Source organism: Eucalyptus grandis, chromosome 6 (genome assembly GCF_016545825.1).
Source record: "Eucalyptus grandis isolate ANBG69807.140 chromosome 6, ASM1654582v1, whole genome shotgun sequence".
Taxonomy (NCBI): Eukaryota; Viridiplantae; Streptophyta; class Magnoliopsida; order Myrtales; family Myrtaceae; genus Eucalyptus; species Eucalyptus grandis.
The window spans coordinates 28,237,981-28,257,424 of NC_052617.1; the positions used below are offsets into that span (position 1 = coordinate 28,237,981).

General features: G+C 37.4%; 1 protein-coding gene across 1 annotated transcript; it reads right to left on the reverse strand.

Annotated features, from left to right (window-relative positions):
* Window positions 1-10,794: 10,794 nt before the first annotated feature.
* LOC104448991 ((-)-germacrene D synthase-like) lies at window positions 10,795-14,156 on the reverse strand. Its single transcript, XM_010062972.3, has 7 exons — window positions 13,966-14,156; window positions 13,264-13,543; window positions 12,547-12,922; window positions 12,134-12,352; window positions 11,883-12,021; window positions 11,463-11,714; window positions 10,795-11,326 (listed from the first exon to the last, which is right to left on the reverse strand). The coding sequence occupies exons 1-7, from the start codon at window positions 14,104-14,106 to the stop codon at window positions 11,009-11,011; spliced, it is 1,725 nt and encodes a 574-aa protein (XP_010061274.2). The 5' UTR covers window positions 14,107-14,156; the 3' UTR covers window positions 10,795-11,008.
* Between the last annotated feature and the right edge of the window lie 5,288 nt (window positions 14,157-19,444).

Genomic DNA, 19,444 nt, shown 5'->3' on the forward strand with positions numbered 1-19,444 from the left:
TGTTGAAAATTAAAACTTAAAAATATTTATAGAAGAAATTCAAAAAAAAAAGGAGGGTAAAATTTGATTGGGCCTTAAGCCCAAGAGTGGAACTTTAATGGGCCAAGTTGGCCGGCCCATTGAAGTCCACAAGTGGGCTGTTGACCAGCCCAAGAGGAGGCCCAAGAGTGGCCCAAGCCCAAGCCCAAAAGCCCATCAAGACAAGTGGCAAGAAGTCTTCATGCATTGGCCTAGAGAAGGATGGCATGCATTGGCTAGTTAGGAGGCAATCTCATGATTGCTAATGATGGGATTTAGGGGAAATAAAAGGGAAGAGAGAGAGAGGGGTGGCCGGTTACTTCATTCGCCCAAGAGAGTGAGAGAGAGAGAGACATTGTGCGAGAGAGAGGGAGAGCGGCCGAGAGAGAGGAGGAGCCGAGGAGGAGTCGCCGTCCGTCCGCCGTGCTTGCCGCCATGTGCCGTCGTCCGTCCGGTCTAGAGGCAAGTGGGAGTCCTCTAGCTGCTCTTGCATGTGTGTATGTTACTTGCATGTTGAATTTTTGGGTGTTTAGGTGAGAAAAGCCGAAGTATGGGTGGTTTATTCTTGAATGGTATGGCTGTTTTTGCTCGAACCTTGTGAGTCAGAATGTTGTGTGAGCTTGCATGCATGTTTAGAGTCCGATTTTGGCTTCTCTTTCTTCATGAAAGTTATAGCTAACATCTTGAACTACAACATACTGAAATTTCGTGGAACATAATGGAGATTTGAGGGGTTAAACTCTCATCCTACGGAGACCTCAGATCTGGAAAAATGTTACTGACCTCTTGTTGGATTTGTGGTTGCATGTTGATTTGTGCTAAGAATCTTTCTTCGATATTTTCATGAAAGTTTTAGGGGACATCTTAAACTACAACATAATCAAATTTGAAGTGAAATGAACAAGTATAGCCTAGTGAATCGACTAGATCTTGAAGACGGTAATTCTGGAGGTGTATTTTGGGACACCCGAGACTTCATGGACCTCAATGACGACTATAATCTGTTATTTGACTTAGATCTCTTCATGAAACTTGTAGAGGACATCTTTTTGTATAACATATCCAAATTTCAGATGAAAATAAAGAGAATAGGTAGGTGAAAACTCAGTATTTCGGAGAAGCATGTACTGGACGATGCGGTAATGGATCCAGAAGCTTCGTGAGACTGTAGAAAATAATATAAAAATAATCTGGCTTGGAGTTCTTCATGAAAGATGTACGAAAATGTCTTTTCTATAACTCAGTAAAATTTCGTAATTTTTGGAGGTCATATGTATATTTTAATCGAATTTCTTCAGAAACTGTGCATTTTGATTTTACCCGAAAATGACATGCCATTTTGTGAGAATTGTGAAATTGTGTGAAATTCAATTTGGCCATGTGTTTTGCATGAAATTATTATTCTATTATCTTTTTTATCACTTGTCTTAATTTTATAATTTTGGGAATTTATAGATATTAAATTTAATATTTTTGAAATTAACAAAAAGCTGGAATTTAAATAAATGAAAAAGGGCATGAAAAATGGATTATTTTATTGGCCATAAATTCCATTAATTTTATTTCATAAATAATTATACCATGTAGCATGTATGGTGAGGTCTTGATGTATGCATGACATTGAATTGAGATGCATGTGTGAATTCCATGCCAAGCATGACTTGTTGTATGTCACGCCATATGCCATGCTAAATTAAGACTGAAATCGGTAAACATGGATAATGATAAGTGAGGAGGTGGTTGTGGTGGAGGATGATGCCCGGAATGTATAGAGATGCATTGCCGGATGGCCCTGGGAGATTCAGGATGCCCGGAACGTGGGGGTGTTGGAGGTCTTTGCCCGAAAGGAATGCCTCGCGATCCCAGGATTGGGGTGTGAGATGCCCGGCCAGGGAGTGTAAATGCCGGAAGCCCTGTCGGAGGTCTTTGCCCGAAGGGAATGCCTCGTGATGCTAGTTGGGATGCGAGATGCCCGGAATGTGGGGGGCCGGATGCCCGGTGGCCTGAGATGGCTGAATGCCGGAAGCCTCGGAAGTCTTTGCCCGAGGGGATGATGAAATTGATGATCCAAGGAATGGGTGATGTGGTGATCAAATTGAAAGTTAAAATGGGAAATTAACTCATGGCATTGATGATATGCATAATGATATGCATGATGATGATGATAATATGTGATGTGATATGATGATGATCACCCATGGCATGATGATATGCATGATGATATGCATGATGATGATGATAATATGTGATGTGATATGATGATGATCACCCGTGGCATGATGATATGCATGATGATGATGATGATGATATATGATATGGCATGATGATATGCATGATGATGATGATGATGATGATATGTGATATGGCATGGTGACATGTGTAATATGATGATGTCATGATGATGGTGACATGTGTAATATGATGATGCCATGATGATGGTGACATGTGCAATATGATGATGTCATGATGATGATGACATGCATGATGTCATGATGTCATGATGATGATGACATGTATATGATTATGATAATGATGCATGATAGTATGTGCATGGCTTCAAGGTAAGTAACGCCCGCAATGCATGTATAATTTGCATGATGCATTGAGTGGTTATTGGATTCTTTTACCTGCTGAGTGGTTGTACTCACCCCTTTTGGGGACCAACATTTCATATTAGCAGCATGCCGCTTCCTGCCATTGCACAGGGCGCGTTTTACGGTTTACCATCTGACGTCGAGGTAGAGTGCGAGGAGTTCAGCTGTCCTCCGGTACCTGGATTGACATATATTCGTGTGCGCTATTTTGTCATGTACGACATAGGCCTGGCTGGGGGCCCAATTGTCCAGGAGTTCGTCTCCGTCCACGTTCGTCGCAACGAGGTGATGAGAGGGATGCTGCCACCTCCACCACCTGACGCACCGGATTGGGTGTGAGGCCCGTGCGTGACGAGTAGGAGCTGGATTTTTTTGGGATAGTTAGCCGATACTTATGATGGGGGTTGTGCACGTGAGATGTAGAGGGTCGAGGGTTCTTTTTGGGGTTTTAGGTTGGACATGGCTGAGTCCTAGCTTTTCCTTTTTGATGTATCGACCCAAAAAAAGTCTCATCTTGAAAATATATGTAAATAAAGTGTCATGGCTTGTCTATAAAATCATGGTGATTAGTGGTGTGTATTTGTATCATGGTTGGTAGGGGGAGAGATGGTGATGTTTGAATTTGTTTCTGCTAATGAGTCGCGCTGGGACCGTTTTGTTTTTTTTTTTTAAATGTGTGTCCATGAATTACGACGCTTCTTCTAAGGAGAAAGGTAATAAGGTGTAACATTGGCGCTGGTGGCGACCTACGAAGGGTTCGGGGTGCCACAATGATGGAGATTTGAGGGGTTAAACTCTCATCCTACGGAGACCTCAGATCTGGAAAGATTTCACTGACCTTTTGATGGATTTGTGGTTGCATGTTGATTTGTGCTAAGAATCTCTCTTCAATTTCTTCATGAAAGTTGTAGGGAACATCATAAACTACAACATACTCAAATTTGAAGTGAAACGAACAAGTATAACCTAGTAAATCGACTAGATCTTGAAGACGGTAATTCTGGAGATGTATTACAGGACACCCGAGACTTCATGGACCTAAATGTCGACTATACTCTAGATATTTGACTTGGATCTCTTCATGAAACTTGTAGAGAACATCTTGATGTAGAAAATATCCAAATTTCAGAGGAAAAGAAGAAGAATAGGTAGGTGAAAACTCAGTATTTCGGAGAAGCATGTACTGGACGATTCGGTGTTGGATCCAGAAGCTTCGTGAGACTGTAGAAAATAATATAAAAATAATCTGACTTGTAAGTCTTCATGAAAAATGTACTTTAATTTCTTGGCTATAACTCGGTAAAATTTCGTAATTTTTGGAGGTCGTATGGATATTTTAATCGAATTTCTTCAGAAACTGTGCGTTCTGATTTCATCCGAGAATTATATGCTGTTTTGTGTGATTTATGGAATTATGTGAAATTTTATTTGGCCATGTATTTTACATGAAATCATCATCCTATTGTCTTTTTTATCACTTGCCTTAATTTTATGATTTTGAGATTATATAAATAATTAAATTTAATATTTTTGAAAATGGCACAAGCTGGAATTTAAATAAAAAAATAATAAATAAAAAGGGGGCATGATAAATGGATTATTTTAATTGGCATAAATTCCATGAATTTTATTGCACTATGTAGTATGTGTGATGAGGTCTTGACGTATGCATTGAGATGCATGTGTGAACTCAAGTGCTGAACATGATGGTTGATTTCCAATACATCATATGCCATGCTAAATTAAGACCAAAATTGGTGAACATGTATAATGTTAAATGAGGAGATGGTTGTGGTGGTGGATGATGATGCCTGGATTGTATTGAGATACAAGGCCGGATGACCCTGGGAGATTCAGGACGCCCGGAATGTGGGGGACCGGAAGCCCTGTCGGAGGTCTTTGCTCGAGGGGAATGCCTCGTGATGCCAGGATTGGGGTGCGGGATGCCCGGCCAGGGAGTGTAAATGCCGGAAGCCCTGTTGGAGGTCTTTGCCCGAGGGGAATGCCTCGTGATACCAGTTGGGATGCGAGATGCCCGGAATGTGGGGGGCCGGATGCCCGGTGGCTTGGAATGGCTGAATGCCGGAGGTTTTTTCTCGCATGGGATGCGAGGGTATAATATGAGATGAAATTGATGATCCAAGGAAGGATGATGTGGTGATCAAATTGAAAGTTAAAAGTGGAAATTAAACCATGATATATGATATGGCATGATGATATGCATGATGATGATGATGATGATGATATATGATATGGCATGATGATATGCATGATGTGATGATGATGAAATATAATAATGTCATGATGACAACTATATGAGTATGACATGATGATACACATGTATGTATTATGATTGTGATGATGGTGCATGATAGTATGCGCATGGCTTCAAGGTAAGTAATGCCTGAAATGCATGTATGACTTGTATGATGCATTGAGTGGTTATTGGATTCCTTTACCTGCTGAGTGGTTGTACTCACCCCTTTTAGGGACCAACATTTCAGATTAGTAGCATGCCACTCCCTGCCGTCACGCGGGGTGTATTTTACGGTCTACCATCCGATGTCGAGGTTGAGTGCGAGGAGTTCGGTTGTCCTTCTGTGCCTGGATTGACGTATATACGAGTGCGTTGTTTTGTCATGTACGACATAGGCCTAGCTAAAAGGCTTGATTGTCCAGGAGTTCGTCTCCATCCACATTCGTTGCGACAGGGTGATGAGAGGGATGTTGCCACCGCCACCGCCTGATGCACCAGATTGGGTGTGAGGCTCGTGCGTGACGAGTAGGAGCTGGATCTTTTTGGGATAGTTAGCCGACACTGATGATGGGGGGTTGTGCACGTGAGATGTAGAGGGTCGAGGGTTCTTTTTGGGGTTTTAGGCCGGATGTGGCTGAGTCTTGGCTTTTCCTTTTTGATGTATCGACCCAAAAGAAGTCCCATCTTGAAAATATATGTATATAAAGTGTCGTGGTTTGTCTATAAAATCATGATGATTAGTGGTGTGTATTTGTATCATGGTTGGTAGGGGGAGAGATGGTGATGTTTTAATTTGCTTCCGCTAGTGAGTCACACTGGGACCGTTTTGTTTTTTAAAAAAATGTGTCTATGAATTACAACACTTCTTCTAAGGAGAAAGGTAATAAGGTGTAACATTGGCGCTGGTGGCGACCTACGAAGGGTTCGGGGTGCCACAGAAGTAGACTTTGTAAAGTCTAGAATGGGTTCAGACTCTTCAAATTGAGTCTGGTCTGGTAGATTCTCCGCATTATCCTAAAACTTAACATTTATATATTCTTCCACGGATTGAGTTTTCTTGTTAAAGACTCTGTAAGCTTTACTTGAAGTCGAATAACCAAGGAAAATTCCTTCGTCTAATTTCTCCTCGAACTTTCCAGTTCGATCATTCACATTCTTCAGAATAAAATATTTACACCCAAAAACATGAAAGTAAGAAATAATAGGCTTCTTTCCTTTATACACTTCATAAGAAGTTTTCTCTAGAATAGGTCTCAAGAATACTCTGTTGATAATATAGCAAGCAATAGAAACTGCTTCTGCTCAAAATCGAGATGATATTTTGCTCTCTATTAAAATAGTTCTGCCCATCTCCTATAAGAATCTGATTTTCCTTTCCATAACCCCATTTTGTTATGGAGTGTATGGAGAAGAGAAAACATGCTGAAAACCATATTCATCACAGAATTTCGCAAAATCCTAATTTTCAAACTCACCTTAATGGTCAGTTCGTATGATTGAAATAGCTTAATCCTTTTCATTCTGAACTTTCTTGCAAACTTCGAGAAATAAGAGAGGGCTTCAGACTTACTTGCCAGAAAGTAAACCCAAGTGAAGCGAGAGTAATCATCCATGATTACTAAACAATATTTCTTTTCACCAATACTTTGAGTTCTAGTTAGACCAAAAAGGTCCATATGAAGAAGCTGAAGAGCTTGATTGGTAGAGACTTGATTCACAAGTTTGAAAGAGCTTCTGACCTGTTTTCCCAAAACACAAGGAGTACACAACTCATTCTTCTGGTAAGCCAGATTAGGAAGTCCTCGAACAAGCTTCTTAGCAGAAATCTTGGCAATCTGTTTCATGTTAACATGACCAAGCTTTTGATGCCAGAGACTTGCTTCATATTGAATAGAAATAAGGCACTGAGAAGAAATGCCTTCTTGGAAGTTTATTCTGAAACCAGTATCGCAAAACTAACTTATGCTTAGTAAATTGTAGTTCAAACCTTCCACCAAGGAAATGTTGTTGATAGTTAGGCTTTCAATCTTCATAGTTTCAGATCCTACAATCTTTCCTTTGTTGTTTTCTCCAAAAAAAAGCTTTTCCTCCATTCAGTCTAACAAGCTTTATAAAGCAGCTTGAGTCTCTTGTCACATGCCTCGAATAGTCACTATCTAAATACCATTTGATCTTTCTTTTAATTGTGACCTATAATCAAAAGAGAAACTCAAACTTTCTTTGGTACCCATTTTTTGTTGGGTCCAGTTTAGTTAGTATTAAAAATAATCTTAGCCCAGTCCTTCTTAACTGGTCTCCAAATCTTGGGATATTCTTTCTTGAAATGTTTTGAGCTGTTACACTTCAAACATCTGAGTGCACTTTGGCTAACAGGTTTTACAAAAACTTTTTGAAAGTTATATTTGTAAAATGCCCTTGTAGGTCTTTGTTTAGTTCTCTATTTTACTTTAAGAAAATCAATTAATGGAACAATTTCTGAAGTCATACCCAAACCAGATTTATTAAAGTAGGGTATTTGAGCTGAAAGAATTTTCTCTAGTTTCTCTGATCCTTTTGAAAATCTTTTTGTTATATTTGAAACATCACTTTTCAAAAAAGTACTTTTCTTTGAAAGAGAATCAGAATTTTCTTTCAAAGTATCAAAACTTGTTTTCAAAATTTCAAATTTTTCTTTCCAATAAACTTCCTATTACCTGAGCTTAGAATTCTCCCTTTTTAGTTCATAAATCCTTTAAGAAATGATTTGAGACTGAGACAAAATTCATTTATGTATTTAGAGACTTTAACATGAATTTTTAAATCACTTACCTCAATTTCTTTGTCAAAGTCTGAATCAGAGTCTGTTTTTAATTCTGAGTCTAAGTCAAAATGAGCCATCAAACATATATTGGCATATTCTTCTTCACTTTGCTCACACTCGATGTCACTCCAAGTTTCAACTTTGAGTGCCTTTGTGTACTTCCTAGTTTTTCATTTCTTCTTCTTCAACAAAGGACAGTTAGATCTTAAATGCCCATTTTTCTTGCATTCGAAGCATATCACATCTTTGCTAGTTTCATTGTTCTCAATCAGTCTCTTTTGGAAATTTTGCATGCTCTGCTTCTTCCAGTTGAATCTTCTTCCCTTTCTATTCAGCTTTCTAAATCTCTTAATCAATAGAGCTAGCTCCTCATCGTCTATATCATCATCTGAATCTATATCATCAGAATCAATGTGAGACTTTAAAGCAATTGACTTCTTACCTTTAGGATATTCTTCATCATTTATTTGCTCCACTTCGTATGACTGAAGTGTGCCTATCAGTTCATCAACTGATAAAGGCATGATCCTTTGTTTTTCTATAATTGAAGTCTTCACATTATTCTAGTCTTTCAAAAGTCCACACAATAGCTTGTTGACTTTCATTGGTCCTGAGATTGGTTGACCTTGATAAGCTAGACCATTCACAATCTCTGTAAAACGACTGAACATATCAGTAATAGATTCTTCAAGCTTCATATTGTCCGAGCAGAATGTTTATTTTAGTTTCCTTCACACGATTGATCCCTCCGTAGGTAACATGTAATCTATCCCAAATTTCTTTAGCTGTTTCACAAGAAGAAATTTGATTATACTTAGTAGGAGATAAGACACAATATAAAGAGTAGATTGCTTTTGCATCAAGAGCTTGTCTCTTGGTAAATTCAGCTCATGTTGCTTCGTCAGCATCAATAACTTCTTTTCCTCGATCTGAAGCTAATGTTGCTTTAAGGTTAATCCATTTTTTTACAACATCCCACTTCAAAGGATCTCTGGATCTGAGAAATGCCTTCATCTTGTTCTTCCATACATTGTACTCCTTTCCATCGAAGTAAGGGGGTTTGATGTTGCTCTAACCTTCAACCAAACTTGGAGCCAAAATACTAGTCATAGAGGATCTTTAGCTTAGAAGTAAAACACTTCAAAAATTAAGTAAATAGGCTCTGATACCAATTGTAAGTACTAGTATGAATACCTAAAGGGGGTGAATAGGTGTGAAGACAATTTTTTTTTTTTTTGTTTTTGGTAAAAGGTAAGAATATGTGAAGACAATTTTTCGCAAAGAACAGTAAAAATATTTTACTTTTGAAACTGAGTCTGAAAAAAAAAAGAAGACTTTGAGCGAGTTCAAACTTTAGCAATTAAATAGAACTACGAACAAAATAAAGAAGTTCAGGGAAGATAATATGAACACATAATTTATAGTGGTTCGGCTTAGATCAACCCTACATCCACTCTCCCACGCCAACAGCCTTCTAGCTGGTTTCCACTATGAATCAAAAGAGAATTTACAATCTTGCAATCTCGACTTCACAGTGCTCTCTCACGAAGTCACACAAAAAGTCTCTTTTTTTTAGTACAATTTAGAGCACAATATATGGAATAACAAGAAATTGGGAAGCTTTAGACTTTGGAATTTCTTTTTCACGCACTCTATCGAACAATTAGAGAGTCCTCCTTAAATACTCCTTCATGCCTTCTCGACCGTTGGCACTTTCCAAATGAATTCTTTCAATCAACCCGTTGGACAGAATCAATCAAGGAGATCTCGAGGCGTTTGAAGATTGTGATGAAAGCCAGTCAATCCTATTCGCCCATATAATCAGGATCTTGGTTTCCATAAGTAGATTATTTCCAAATCGACTTGCCTTCCAAAAAGATTTGATGTATCTAAATTGATTTTAATAAAGATAATCAATCTCGTAAGTGTGATTTCCATCTAGAAGGCCATATCTAACCTCTACAAACTGGAATTTGTCATCCTTCACTTGAAGAAAGATAGATAATCTCGTAAGTATGGTTTCCATAAGTAGATTCTTTCCATTTCCCTTGAAGAAAGATAGATAATCCCTTATCTGGATAAGTTTTCATCCTTCACTTGCGTTCAGTCTGGAATTTGTCAGAGTGGGTAGACTTTGACACAAAAGCTTAGCAGTCTTCAGACTTTGATAAAGAAGTCTGGAAATCTTCATAACAGAATGTAGATATGTTTTGTCAGCTTCAAAACATCAAAGGAGTTTTCTCCAACAGCATCTACCATATGTTCATCTTCCAACACATCCTTTATATCACAAAAATATAGCAAGACACCGTATGACCAATAACTACCCTTGCCATGTTGGAAGATAGAAGTACATATTTTAGGCCTTTGCTCTCAACTGGAACTCGATGGTGAGAGTTATATAATTCATGTAGTGCTCGAACATGTGAAAATGATAATACAAGTGATAGTGCCAACGTTGTCCACCGTGGTCCTTGAGCTAATCAAGCACAGATGCCTACCTATCTAACCAATTAAAAGAAAAAAGTGAATGTCGATTGCTTGCAGATTAAATCACAAGTGAGCTTTGTTTAGTCACATTCAGTGAACTTTTTATGGCTCTTGCTATCCGGAAAATGAAAATGAGCCAGAAGAAAACCAAACATACGATCAGATTGACCTAAATTTCTCAGATTGAAGTTTTACTCTTGAAGACATTTCTTTGGCGATAAGAAGAACCTTCTTGTGAATTTTTTTTGGTCTTAGTTAATGCCTTATAAATGGAACTGATTATTTTGCGCTTAGTAATCTACGGAAAGTGAGTATGTGATGTTACATGTGCCGAATTCGGTACAATCGGAAATGGGAGATGGAATTTTGGCTCGGACATCCAAATAGGAATATACAGAACTAAAGTATAAGATGTTGACTAAGACAAAAGGAATTACAGAAGGTTGACTGAGACAACCATGAAATTACAAAGGGCAGACAAATTAGAATTAACCCAATTGTTTGTTGTACCAATCAGAATAATGAGAACATGCATTAGATATTGTCATTTATGCTGGGCACAGTGTACTGAGACCGTCATAAGCATATGTCGAATAAAATATCTTTGATATTGATCAAGAAAATGAACCACTCATATTATAAAACATTCAAATATTCCAGCATCACATTTTTCACAGACTCCTCTAGTTTTCTTTTATTCGAAACCCACTCGGGAAGAATAAAAAAAAAAAAGGAAGGGGTGCGGGCACCGCACGGCGGTTCTCAGGCCAGAAAAGAGCATTGATCAAGAGTTAACAGACAATTCAAATCGTTCGGAAATGTCTGACGCGATCGATGACGGCTTGGTAATTAACCGTGTTCTTCCGACCCATCACATTGGCATGGATTGACGAGCAGAAGAGTCACAAACTCTTTGAAATTGGTCCCAGCATTGACGTAGTGATCTGTTTCATCTTCATATACCGCATGCGTGGCTCGTGCAAGATTGATAATTCGCATGAGGAGTACCATGGGAACGGCAGTCGGACGGCGCAACTCTTCGTTAATGTCCTTCCACGCATTGGCCACTTGTTTACAGAGTTCCTTCTTTGCCTCTTCCTCTGTAACACTGTATTGTTTCATGAAACACTCCACTGAAGATGCCACATGACCTCTCTCTTGCTCAAACTACAACAATATATATATATATATATATATATATATATATATATATATCATTCGAATTATTTTTTCTCCTATTGATAAAACCTATGAAAAAAATTTAGATAAAATGATGTTGTTTATTGGTATAGCTTTTGTATACCTTGTGTCCAGCAATGTCATTCATAAGCCGACCGATTACTTGTGAAGCCTTGACTATCCTGGGGTCGCTAGACAATAACCAATCAAAAGCATCTTTTGTTACAATATCTCCCATTCCCAAAAACGCTGTCACAAATGTCAATTGAGTACCAATGCTTATTAATGCAATAGGCATGTACTCCTCCATCGTCGGTACGTGACTATGGTGGAACCATTTGGCTTCCGCCAAGTATGCTCTCACTTGAATTTTCATCTAAGAATTCATCATCAAAAGTAAAAGCTACATCAATATTCGAGTTTTAATGTATTTGATGGACATAGATATATGACAGTCTTTCATCCTTATCCAAAAGCTTAGTATTTTGTTTCAAGAGGACAAAGTAAAAATCCCATTTGATTGATGTAACGTCAAATGGCTTACCACTTCTTTTGCATAGAAGAGGCGGTATGATCTTCCTTTTCTAGCCAATTCGTTGCTAATTTCATCATAAAAATCAAGAAGTGTCTTGTAAAACACTTGCATGCACTTTGGCAATCCTTCTTTGGCATCAACATCCCACCTGAGTTCAAATTTAGAAAATACTAAACTTGATCCTAATCAACAATTGGTCAAATTAAAATAAGTAAATTTAGAATCTGTAAATTGAGAAAAGCGCCGAGTGCCAATTGTACCTTTCAATTGCTTCCGTGAAGAGTTCTAGTTCTTCCAATGTGCCATAGACATCATAGATGTCGTCGAGAATGGAAAGGATGACCATCATTTTGGTTACTATTCCTCTAGCAATCTCGTACTCCGGCTCGAAATAAATTCCTAACATCCAGACATACAGCTCCCCAAGCCTATCTCTAGCAAATGGAAACTCCTTCTCTATATTTATATCCTTCCACCACCTATAGTTTACCATTAAATCTCGTTTAAGGCAAACACATCAATGATGGAATTATAGAAAGTACTTTGGACCAATGATCCAAAGAGATAACACTCCTTGACATGTGCAAATGATTGCAATTACACTAATCAGTCTATGACAATTTGGTGTTTTTAGAATATCTAGCTACTCCAGACACACTATCATGAAGTTCACCTGGTGAGGTTGCCGAGTTCTTTCTGGTGTTGCTCTTGCAATGAATTGAAATCGAGCTTAGCCAAAGAGAGCAGGACTTCATTATGCAAAGGCTCCTCTTGGTAGAATTGAATGTAACGCCTCGCCTCTAGCCTTGGCAAACCCTTTTGGATTGGCTGATGCAAGGCATGACTCACTTGTTTTACGAGATTAGGGCTTACTTTCTTTTTCTCAATTGATTCAAGGTGAGATATAGTAAAGGCGAGTGCATCATTCAAAATATCATCGCCGTGATAACTTAGATGGCAAGCTTCGAATAGACTTAGCATTCCCTGCACGTCAGCGATGCTTGATTTGTTGAAATTTCCTTCACTGTCCTTGAACCTATTAAAAATTTCTGTATGGCCAAATGGAATATGGGAGAAGATGCTATCATCAGATGCTGTGAAAAGCACCATGTTCAATATCTAGATCAATCGGAAACAATGGAAAAATGGCATACTAGACAAAGGAATTGGAAGAGAGGACTACTAACCTTTTAAAACGAGAAAATTTGAAGAACACAAACTATGAGAATTAAATACAGAAACACGTTAACAAATAAAATCAACATCAAAGTAAACTAAACATACCAGTGATATTATATGTTCCCTCTAATCAATCAAATGGATTATCAAGCTAGTATTTGCAATATAATTTCACTAACTCACTAATCAATGAAATTGAAACATTACATACCACATGAAACATTGTAACCTTGTTGTCGTAATAATCGAAAGAGAACAGCAACAGTGTGAAGGTTGTCATCATTATCGCCATAGTGAAACTCGAAATAGCTTCTATGGATTTGTTCTAGCTGCTCATCTATCTCATGTTCAAAATGGTAGGCAAATCCCAAGCGTTGGATCTCATCAATCAAATTCAACTTTTGTGATGGCTTATCCATAGCACCCGTCAACATCTTCCTCACTTCTCCTTTCAATCTCTCAATATGTTCCTCTACTACGCCATCAGAACTCTACAATTAATACAAAATTGAAAGTTCAACAAAAAAAAAAAAAATAGAGGTAATTGACGTAAATTGAGTAAGCATGCAAGAAACATATTAGGTTGCCTATGATCCATTTGATCACAATAAATCTGAGTCGAAATTACCTAAAGATTATACCGTTAAGACCAATTTTATTAAAATTAAAGTTCTTTCTACATTTGTCCAGTCATATGTGCATCCCAAAGGTTTGCACAGAAATTTTGAATCATGCAAGGACCAACCCTTGCATTGGGTTTCCAATAAATTAGAACTTCTTTTTTTCTGATTAAATGCTGCAGAATGATCATCAACAATCCAAGATTATTCTTTATGCTCTCGGTTTTCAGAAGACATAACAGCTGAAAATTTTTCCAAAAGTAATTTAAGAAAAGGAGTAACTTAAATGCTACCGTCAAGTTGGAGTCGGAAGCATATTTGAGAAAGTAATCCCCCCATATGGTTAGATGAAAAATTTCTGATATGCCTTCGGGGACCTGGCTCGTTTTTTCAGCAGGAGAAGAAGATGGGACTCTAGAAATCTGAAGAGACATTTCCTTTTTGCTACTTTCTAGATCTAGGTAGCTGAAGAACACTGGAGGGAGAGTAGAGGCTTTTCTGGGAGTGTCCAAACCTTATGGATGGGTATTTATAGGCGACAGTATCCAAGGACCAGAGAAGGCCATACTTAATTTATTAAAGCATCTTCTTCCCCCTGTTATTTCTATTCGTGATGAGTGTCGTGTAAGAAAATTGTCCATACATCTCGAATTTGAGACCGTCGGACGAAACTCGATCCGAGAATAATGGACGCTCGACCATTTTTAAATATTGGTGAGCTGGAATGCAATGATGGCCATGACGCGATGACACCACTCCATCATGGGCCACTCGACTGTGGATAGAAAACAAGGAGAGACCATGATGGTCTTGATTAAAAGAGACATGGCTTCGTTCAACGGTACCTAGACCCTGACATGCCAAAACTTAATACAATAGAACATTTAAATGTCAAAAGTTAAGAAAGTGACATTAAAATGCCAAGATTAAAGTTGAATAGTTCCAACTGCGAGAAAATCTAGACAAATTGCATATGTGGCATTTTCCAACGAAACAAGTGCAAAATGACATCATTTTACCAACATGGTTAGATAATTAATATAAATATTTTTATATTTAAAAAAGAAGAAGAAGAAGAAGAAGAATATGAAGATTGCAAAAGGCAAGGGCTCAGCCTTCCTCTCCATCGCCAGTAAGGGCTAACAATGGTGGAGGGAGGGTTAGTCGGGGTCGTCAAGCCTTGGCCAAGGGCCAACCACCTTGGCCGACTAGCGATGAGGACTTGCAAGCCCTCACCCAAATTTGATGTGAGGGTTACAACCCTCCCCCAAATCAGGCAAAGGTCGCCAGCCCTCGCGATGACGAGGGCCGAGCCCTCACCTTTTGTAATCTTCTTCTTCTTCTTCTTCTTCTTCTTCTTCTTCTTCTTTTAATAATTTGATTTTAAATTTAATTTAATTAATTTTTATGTTAAAATTGAAATCCGAGACAAAACGGTGTTGTTTTGGCCTTTTTTCACTGAGTCAACTTCTAGCGAGCTACATAGGTGAGCAATATTAATATAAAAAAATTGCTACATAGGATTTCTGGCGGAGTTCGCCAGACTTGACACTCAAATGTCTCATTTTTCAGAAAAAGTAATACTTAAGCATACCTTTCATCATTTTAGTACTTAAATGTCCCCCTATCAAGTTTTGGCACTTCAAGTATTCTTTTTTCTTCAGTTAGCTGAAGAAAGGGAGCAAAATGTAATGATGGTAATTCATTAAATGGGATAGAAGGGAAGACAATAATCCTTTAACTCACCAGGAAATCTGCAACATGTGGATTTGTCCAATAACCCAATGCCATCAAAAATCTTGAATCAATACATCAGTAACACAATCACAAAGCTCTCAAATTGATAGATCTGTGCCATATATATCCTCCAAACTAGTATCCACGTACTTCATTTATCCTAAATTGATATACTTATATCATCAAGCATTTTTTAAGGGTAAATGTGGCACATGTATTCCAATTTGAAAGATATGTGGCACAAATATACTACTTTAAGATTTTTTTTTACATAAAAATTAATTTTGAATAAATTTAACTTGAGTCCACTAGTTTATGGTAACTATGGCACAGGTGAACCAATTCGGGAGTTTTTGTGGTACAAAGATTAATTTGTAATAAATGTGGCATGAATATATCGATTTGAGAATTTTGGCAATATGAACCCTTGTTTAATTACAAAAGGAATTGTAGGAAACCCTCGGATTGTCTTGGTGCGTTGAAGGGGAGGGTAATTTCCACGAGCGTTCTTCACGTGAGTTTATTTTATTTGTTACAATTACACCCAAGCGATTTATCCAATAATTTAATTTTATGTTAAGATTTACATAATTCCTTTAGTGTCACGACCTATCCCTCGATACGAAGAAAAGAAGGTTCAAAAGTAATGCCTAAAAGACAAGCTTACGGCCTTAGTTTTAGTCGCGGGCTTTCCCAAGCTCATATCCCACACGACGTTGGGTATTCAAATTGATGCTATAAGAATTTTCTTAATGAGGAGTCACCACTAACTTATTAAGATCAACTAGAAACCAAGTATGGGAGCGTACTGCACTTCTTATGCAAAAGAACCTAAGATCGGGGACTTAATTACACTAGTTAATCAACTAGTGCATTTTCTATTCCTAATCTTATTCATTTAAAAGACATGTTTGTTAGGCAATCTAGATTGATTTTAAACCTATCCACTAACATGTGAAACGATCATGCAGGTGCAAAATCATTGAAATAACGATTAGTAACCAATGAAAAATTAAAAATATTGCAAAGAAAATCGAGAATTTAATGCTAAGAAACAAGAAAACTGCAACTCCTAACTAGGCTTAAGGGAAACTACAATTAATATATTGAAAGTACGCAGTCAATTGGTAATTGAAATAAAAATGAGCAAACAACAATCTAATGGTAAAACCCTAAGAGCTTATTCAATTTTAATCATAATGTTTGTCGAGGATCTTTGCACAAAACTACTCAAAGACTAATTTTTAAGCTTTTTCATGACTTTTAGAAAAGAAAAAAAAAACAGAATTTTTAATTTTTAAATATTTATTTTATAAAAAGTATATTTATTTTTTTTAAATTGATAATCCGATAATAGGGACTCGGACTGGCGGGGTCCGATCCTAACATGGGCTGCTATGGACTCTTGTGGACCTGGACCGGGAGCATAAATTGGGTTCCATATAAGGGTGAGTAGTTTCTGGTTCTTTACAAGTTCCGCTTGGAACTTGGAACCTACCCCCAGGTACAAGTTCCTCATTTTTTGGAACTTGAAATGTACCCTGTCACAGGTTCCAGGGTCGGTTCCAGGTTCCAACAGGTTCTTTTTTCTTATTCTCTTTTCTTTTTTAGTTAAAAAAAATGCTTCTATTGGAACTTACCGAATGATTAATTAGCCAAGCTATATTCCCTTTATTTGTGGCATCAATTACAAGTTCTTCACTAATCTTGAAGAGCTGCACAATGTCTTATCATGTTTAGAAGACAAACTGACAAAAAATGCATATCATGATTTCAATGCTAATCAATGAACCTGACGAGCCAAAGAGACAAAGCTTTGGGAGGGAAAATCATGAAGAAACACACTTCCTAAACCCACAGGCACTATGTGTCCTCAGTAAGCGACGAGTACATGGATCAATTAAAATGTGAAAATAGTGATGGAGATCTTGGACGCATTTCGCTTTAGAAGAGCACAAACATGATGGCCAAAACTCTACTTGTGTAACAGAGCACACCATGTCAAGAAATTCTACCGATGTTAGTTCCGATAAAAGTCATGAAAATAATAAATATCTATATAAGGACTTACTTCCATGTTTCCATGTTGTTGGGGTTTCATGAATCATGTATAAGTAAATTAAATTAAAGAATGCAGCGGAAACAAAGATATATTTTATACATGATTCTCCGAAGGCGTTGTTCGTGCGTTTTAATCAAAAATTTAAATATAAAAAGGGAGTTAAACGAATTACCTCTCAAAGCGTGCTTGAAACAAGTTAATTCGGATGTTCTACAGTTTGAGTCCCACAAGCGTCGGACCTCTAGTTCAGACACACCAACAATTGATGTCGAACGGAAGAGAGAACTTTTGTATATACACCACAATGATTGTGCTAGCAATCTCATGGAACAATTCGTTGTATCCTTGATGATTTAGTCACGGCCCAAATTAGAGAAAATCATTTTCTTTCTTGCGTCTTGAAGACAACACAAGAACACGCACGTTTCTCTCTATTTCAGCAGAACTCTCTTATGTCTCTAAAACACAAAACACACGCCCGTTTCTTTTTATTTCAGCAGCCCTTTTTCTGTCTTTTCGAAAATATATATATTATATACCGATTAGCAACTGTTGCTAATCGATGGACAATCAGCAACCGTTACTGATCATCCGCTTTTTGCACGAACAATCGTGCACGATCGTGCATGAGCAAACCACTCATTAACGATTTTGTGCATGATGATCAGCAGCCATGCTTCGTGCATGATGGTCAGCAACCGATGACCATGTGCACGATTTAAAGCGTCGTGCACATGCACGAAGCTTTAAGCTTTAATTTTTTTTTAATTCAAAATAAAACCACTTTGCACACGTGCACTTTAATTAACTAATTAAATGAAAAATAATTAATCAAACCCCTTTTCATTTATATATATAAATAAAGATAAAAAGGACTTATTCTTTATATGTACAAATGTAATACATTAATATGTATCCACTTTGGGCATGCGTGTGCATCATATGCAAATAGGCTCGTGACTATAATATAAATTAAATTAAATCACATTTAATTTAATTTCAAATCGACTCAATTCAAATCGATTGCAGTAATTGTAAACACATTTGTAACAATATTTCTCTCTTGTTCCACATTATCATAATTGTTTATGGTGTGTGACATCCATAAGTTCATCACAAGACTTGTACTAACACATTTGTACTCCCAAAAGAATTAATTGTCCCAATTAATCTTTGAGGTCCTATAAGCCATTATTGATATCTAGCAATATGTCATAGCTATCCAGATAGTGTGAATACTTTAAGAACATAATGAACCTGTCAGTTTTGGCTACAATGTGATTCAATCCCTCTATCTTACGATGTCCCGATCAAACAAAGATCATGGAATATTTGTCAAGTCATTAATTCGATCATACACACAAATCTAATTGACATGTATTTTATTTAAAACATAAACAATTTATTCTCAGTTACAACCCCGGCTAAGGATTTCAATGTAGTGTCATAATTAGATCGTATAAGACATCATTATTATACCTTGCATGTAACAGGAAGACAGATTCCATATTGCGCACACGTGCAACTTCGTATATGAATGAACTATGATCATCAAGTATAAAGACGGATCAACGACCCGGCATTATGTGCACCTGTGAACCATAGTTATTCAATACACAAGTTAACATTGTGCCTTAGGTCTAAGGATTATTTACACAAGACCAAAGCATGAACAATCAGACATTAACCACGCTAAAAGCTTCTAATTGTTCCATATGCGTCACATTCAGTGAATTTGTCTAATACAAACACCTGTGTTCTAACTCAGGTATCATAATACCCAATGACATGTGACTCATCATTCCTTTAAGTATCCAATACTTAATGGCAAAGTTAAGAACACACCGGTCTCAACAGGATTATTAATATCCACTCAATAATCCATCGACCGAGAACGATTTAAAGATTCAGTCTACTTATGAACCCGTCACATATATTCTTGACGTCTCAAGAATAGATCTAATTGCAATTGA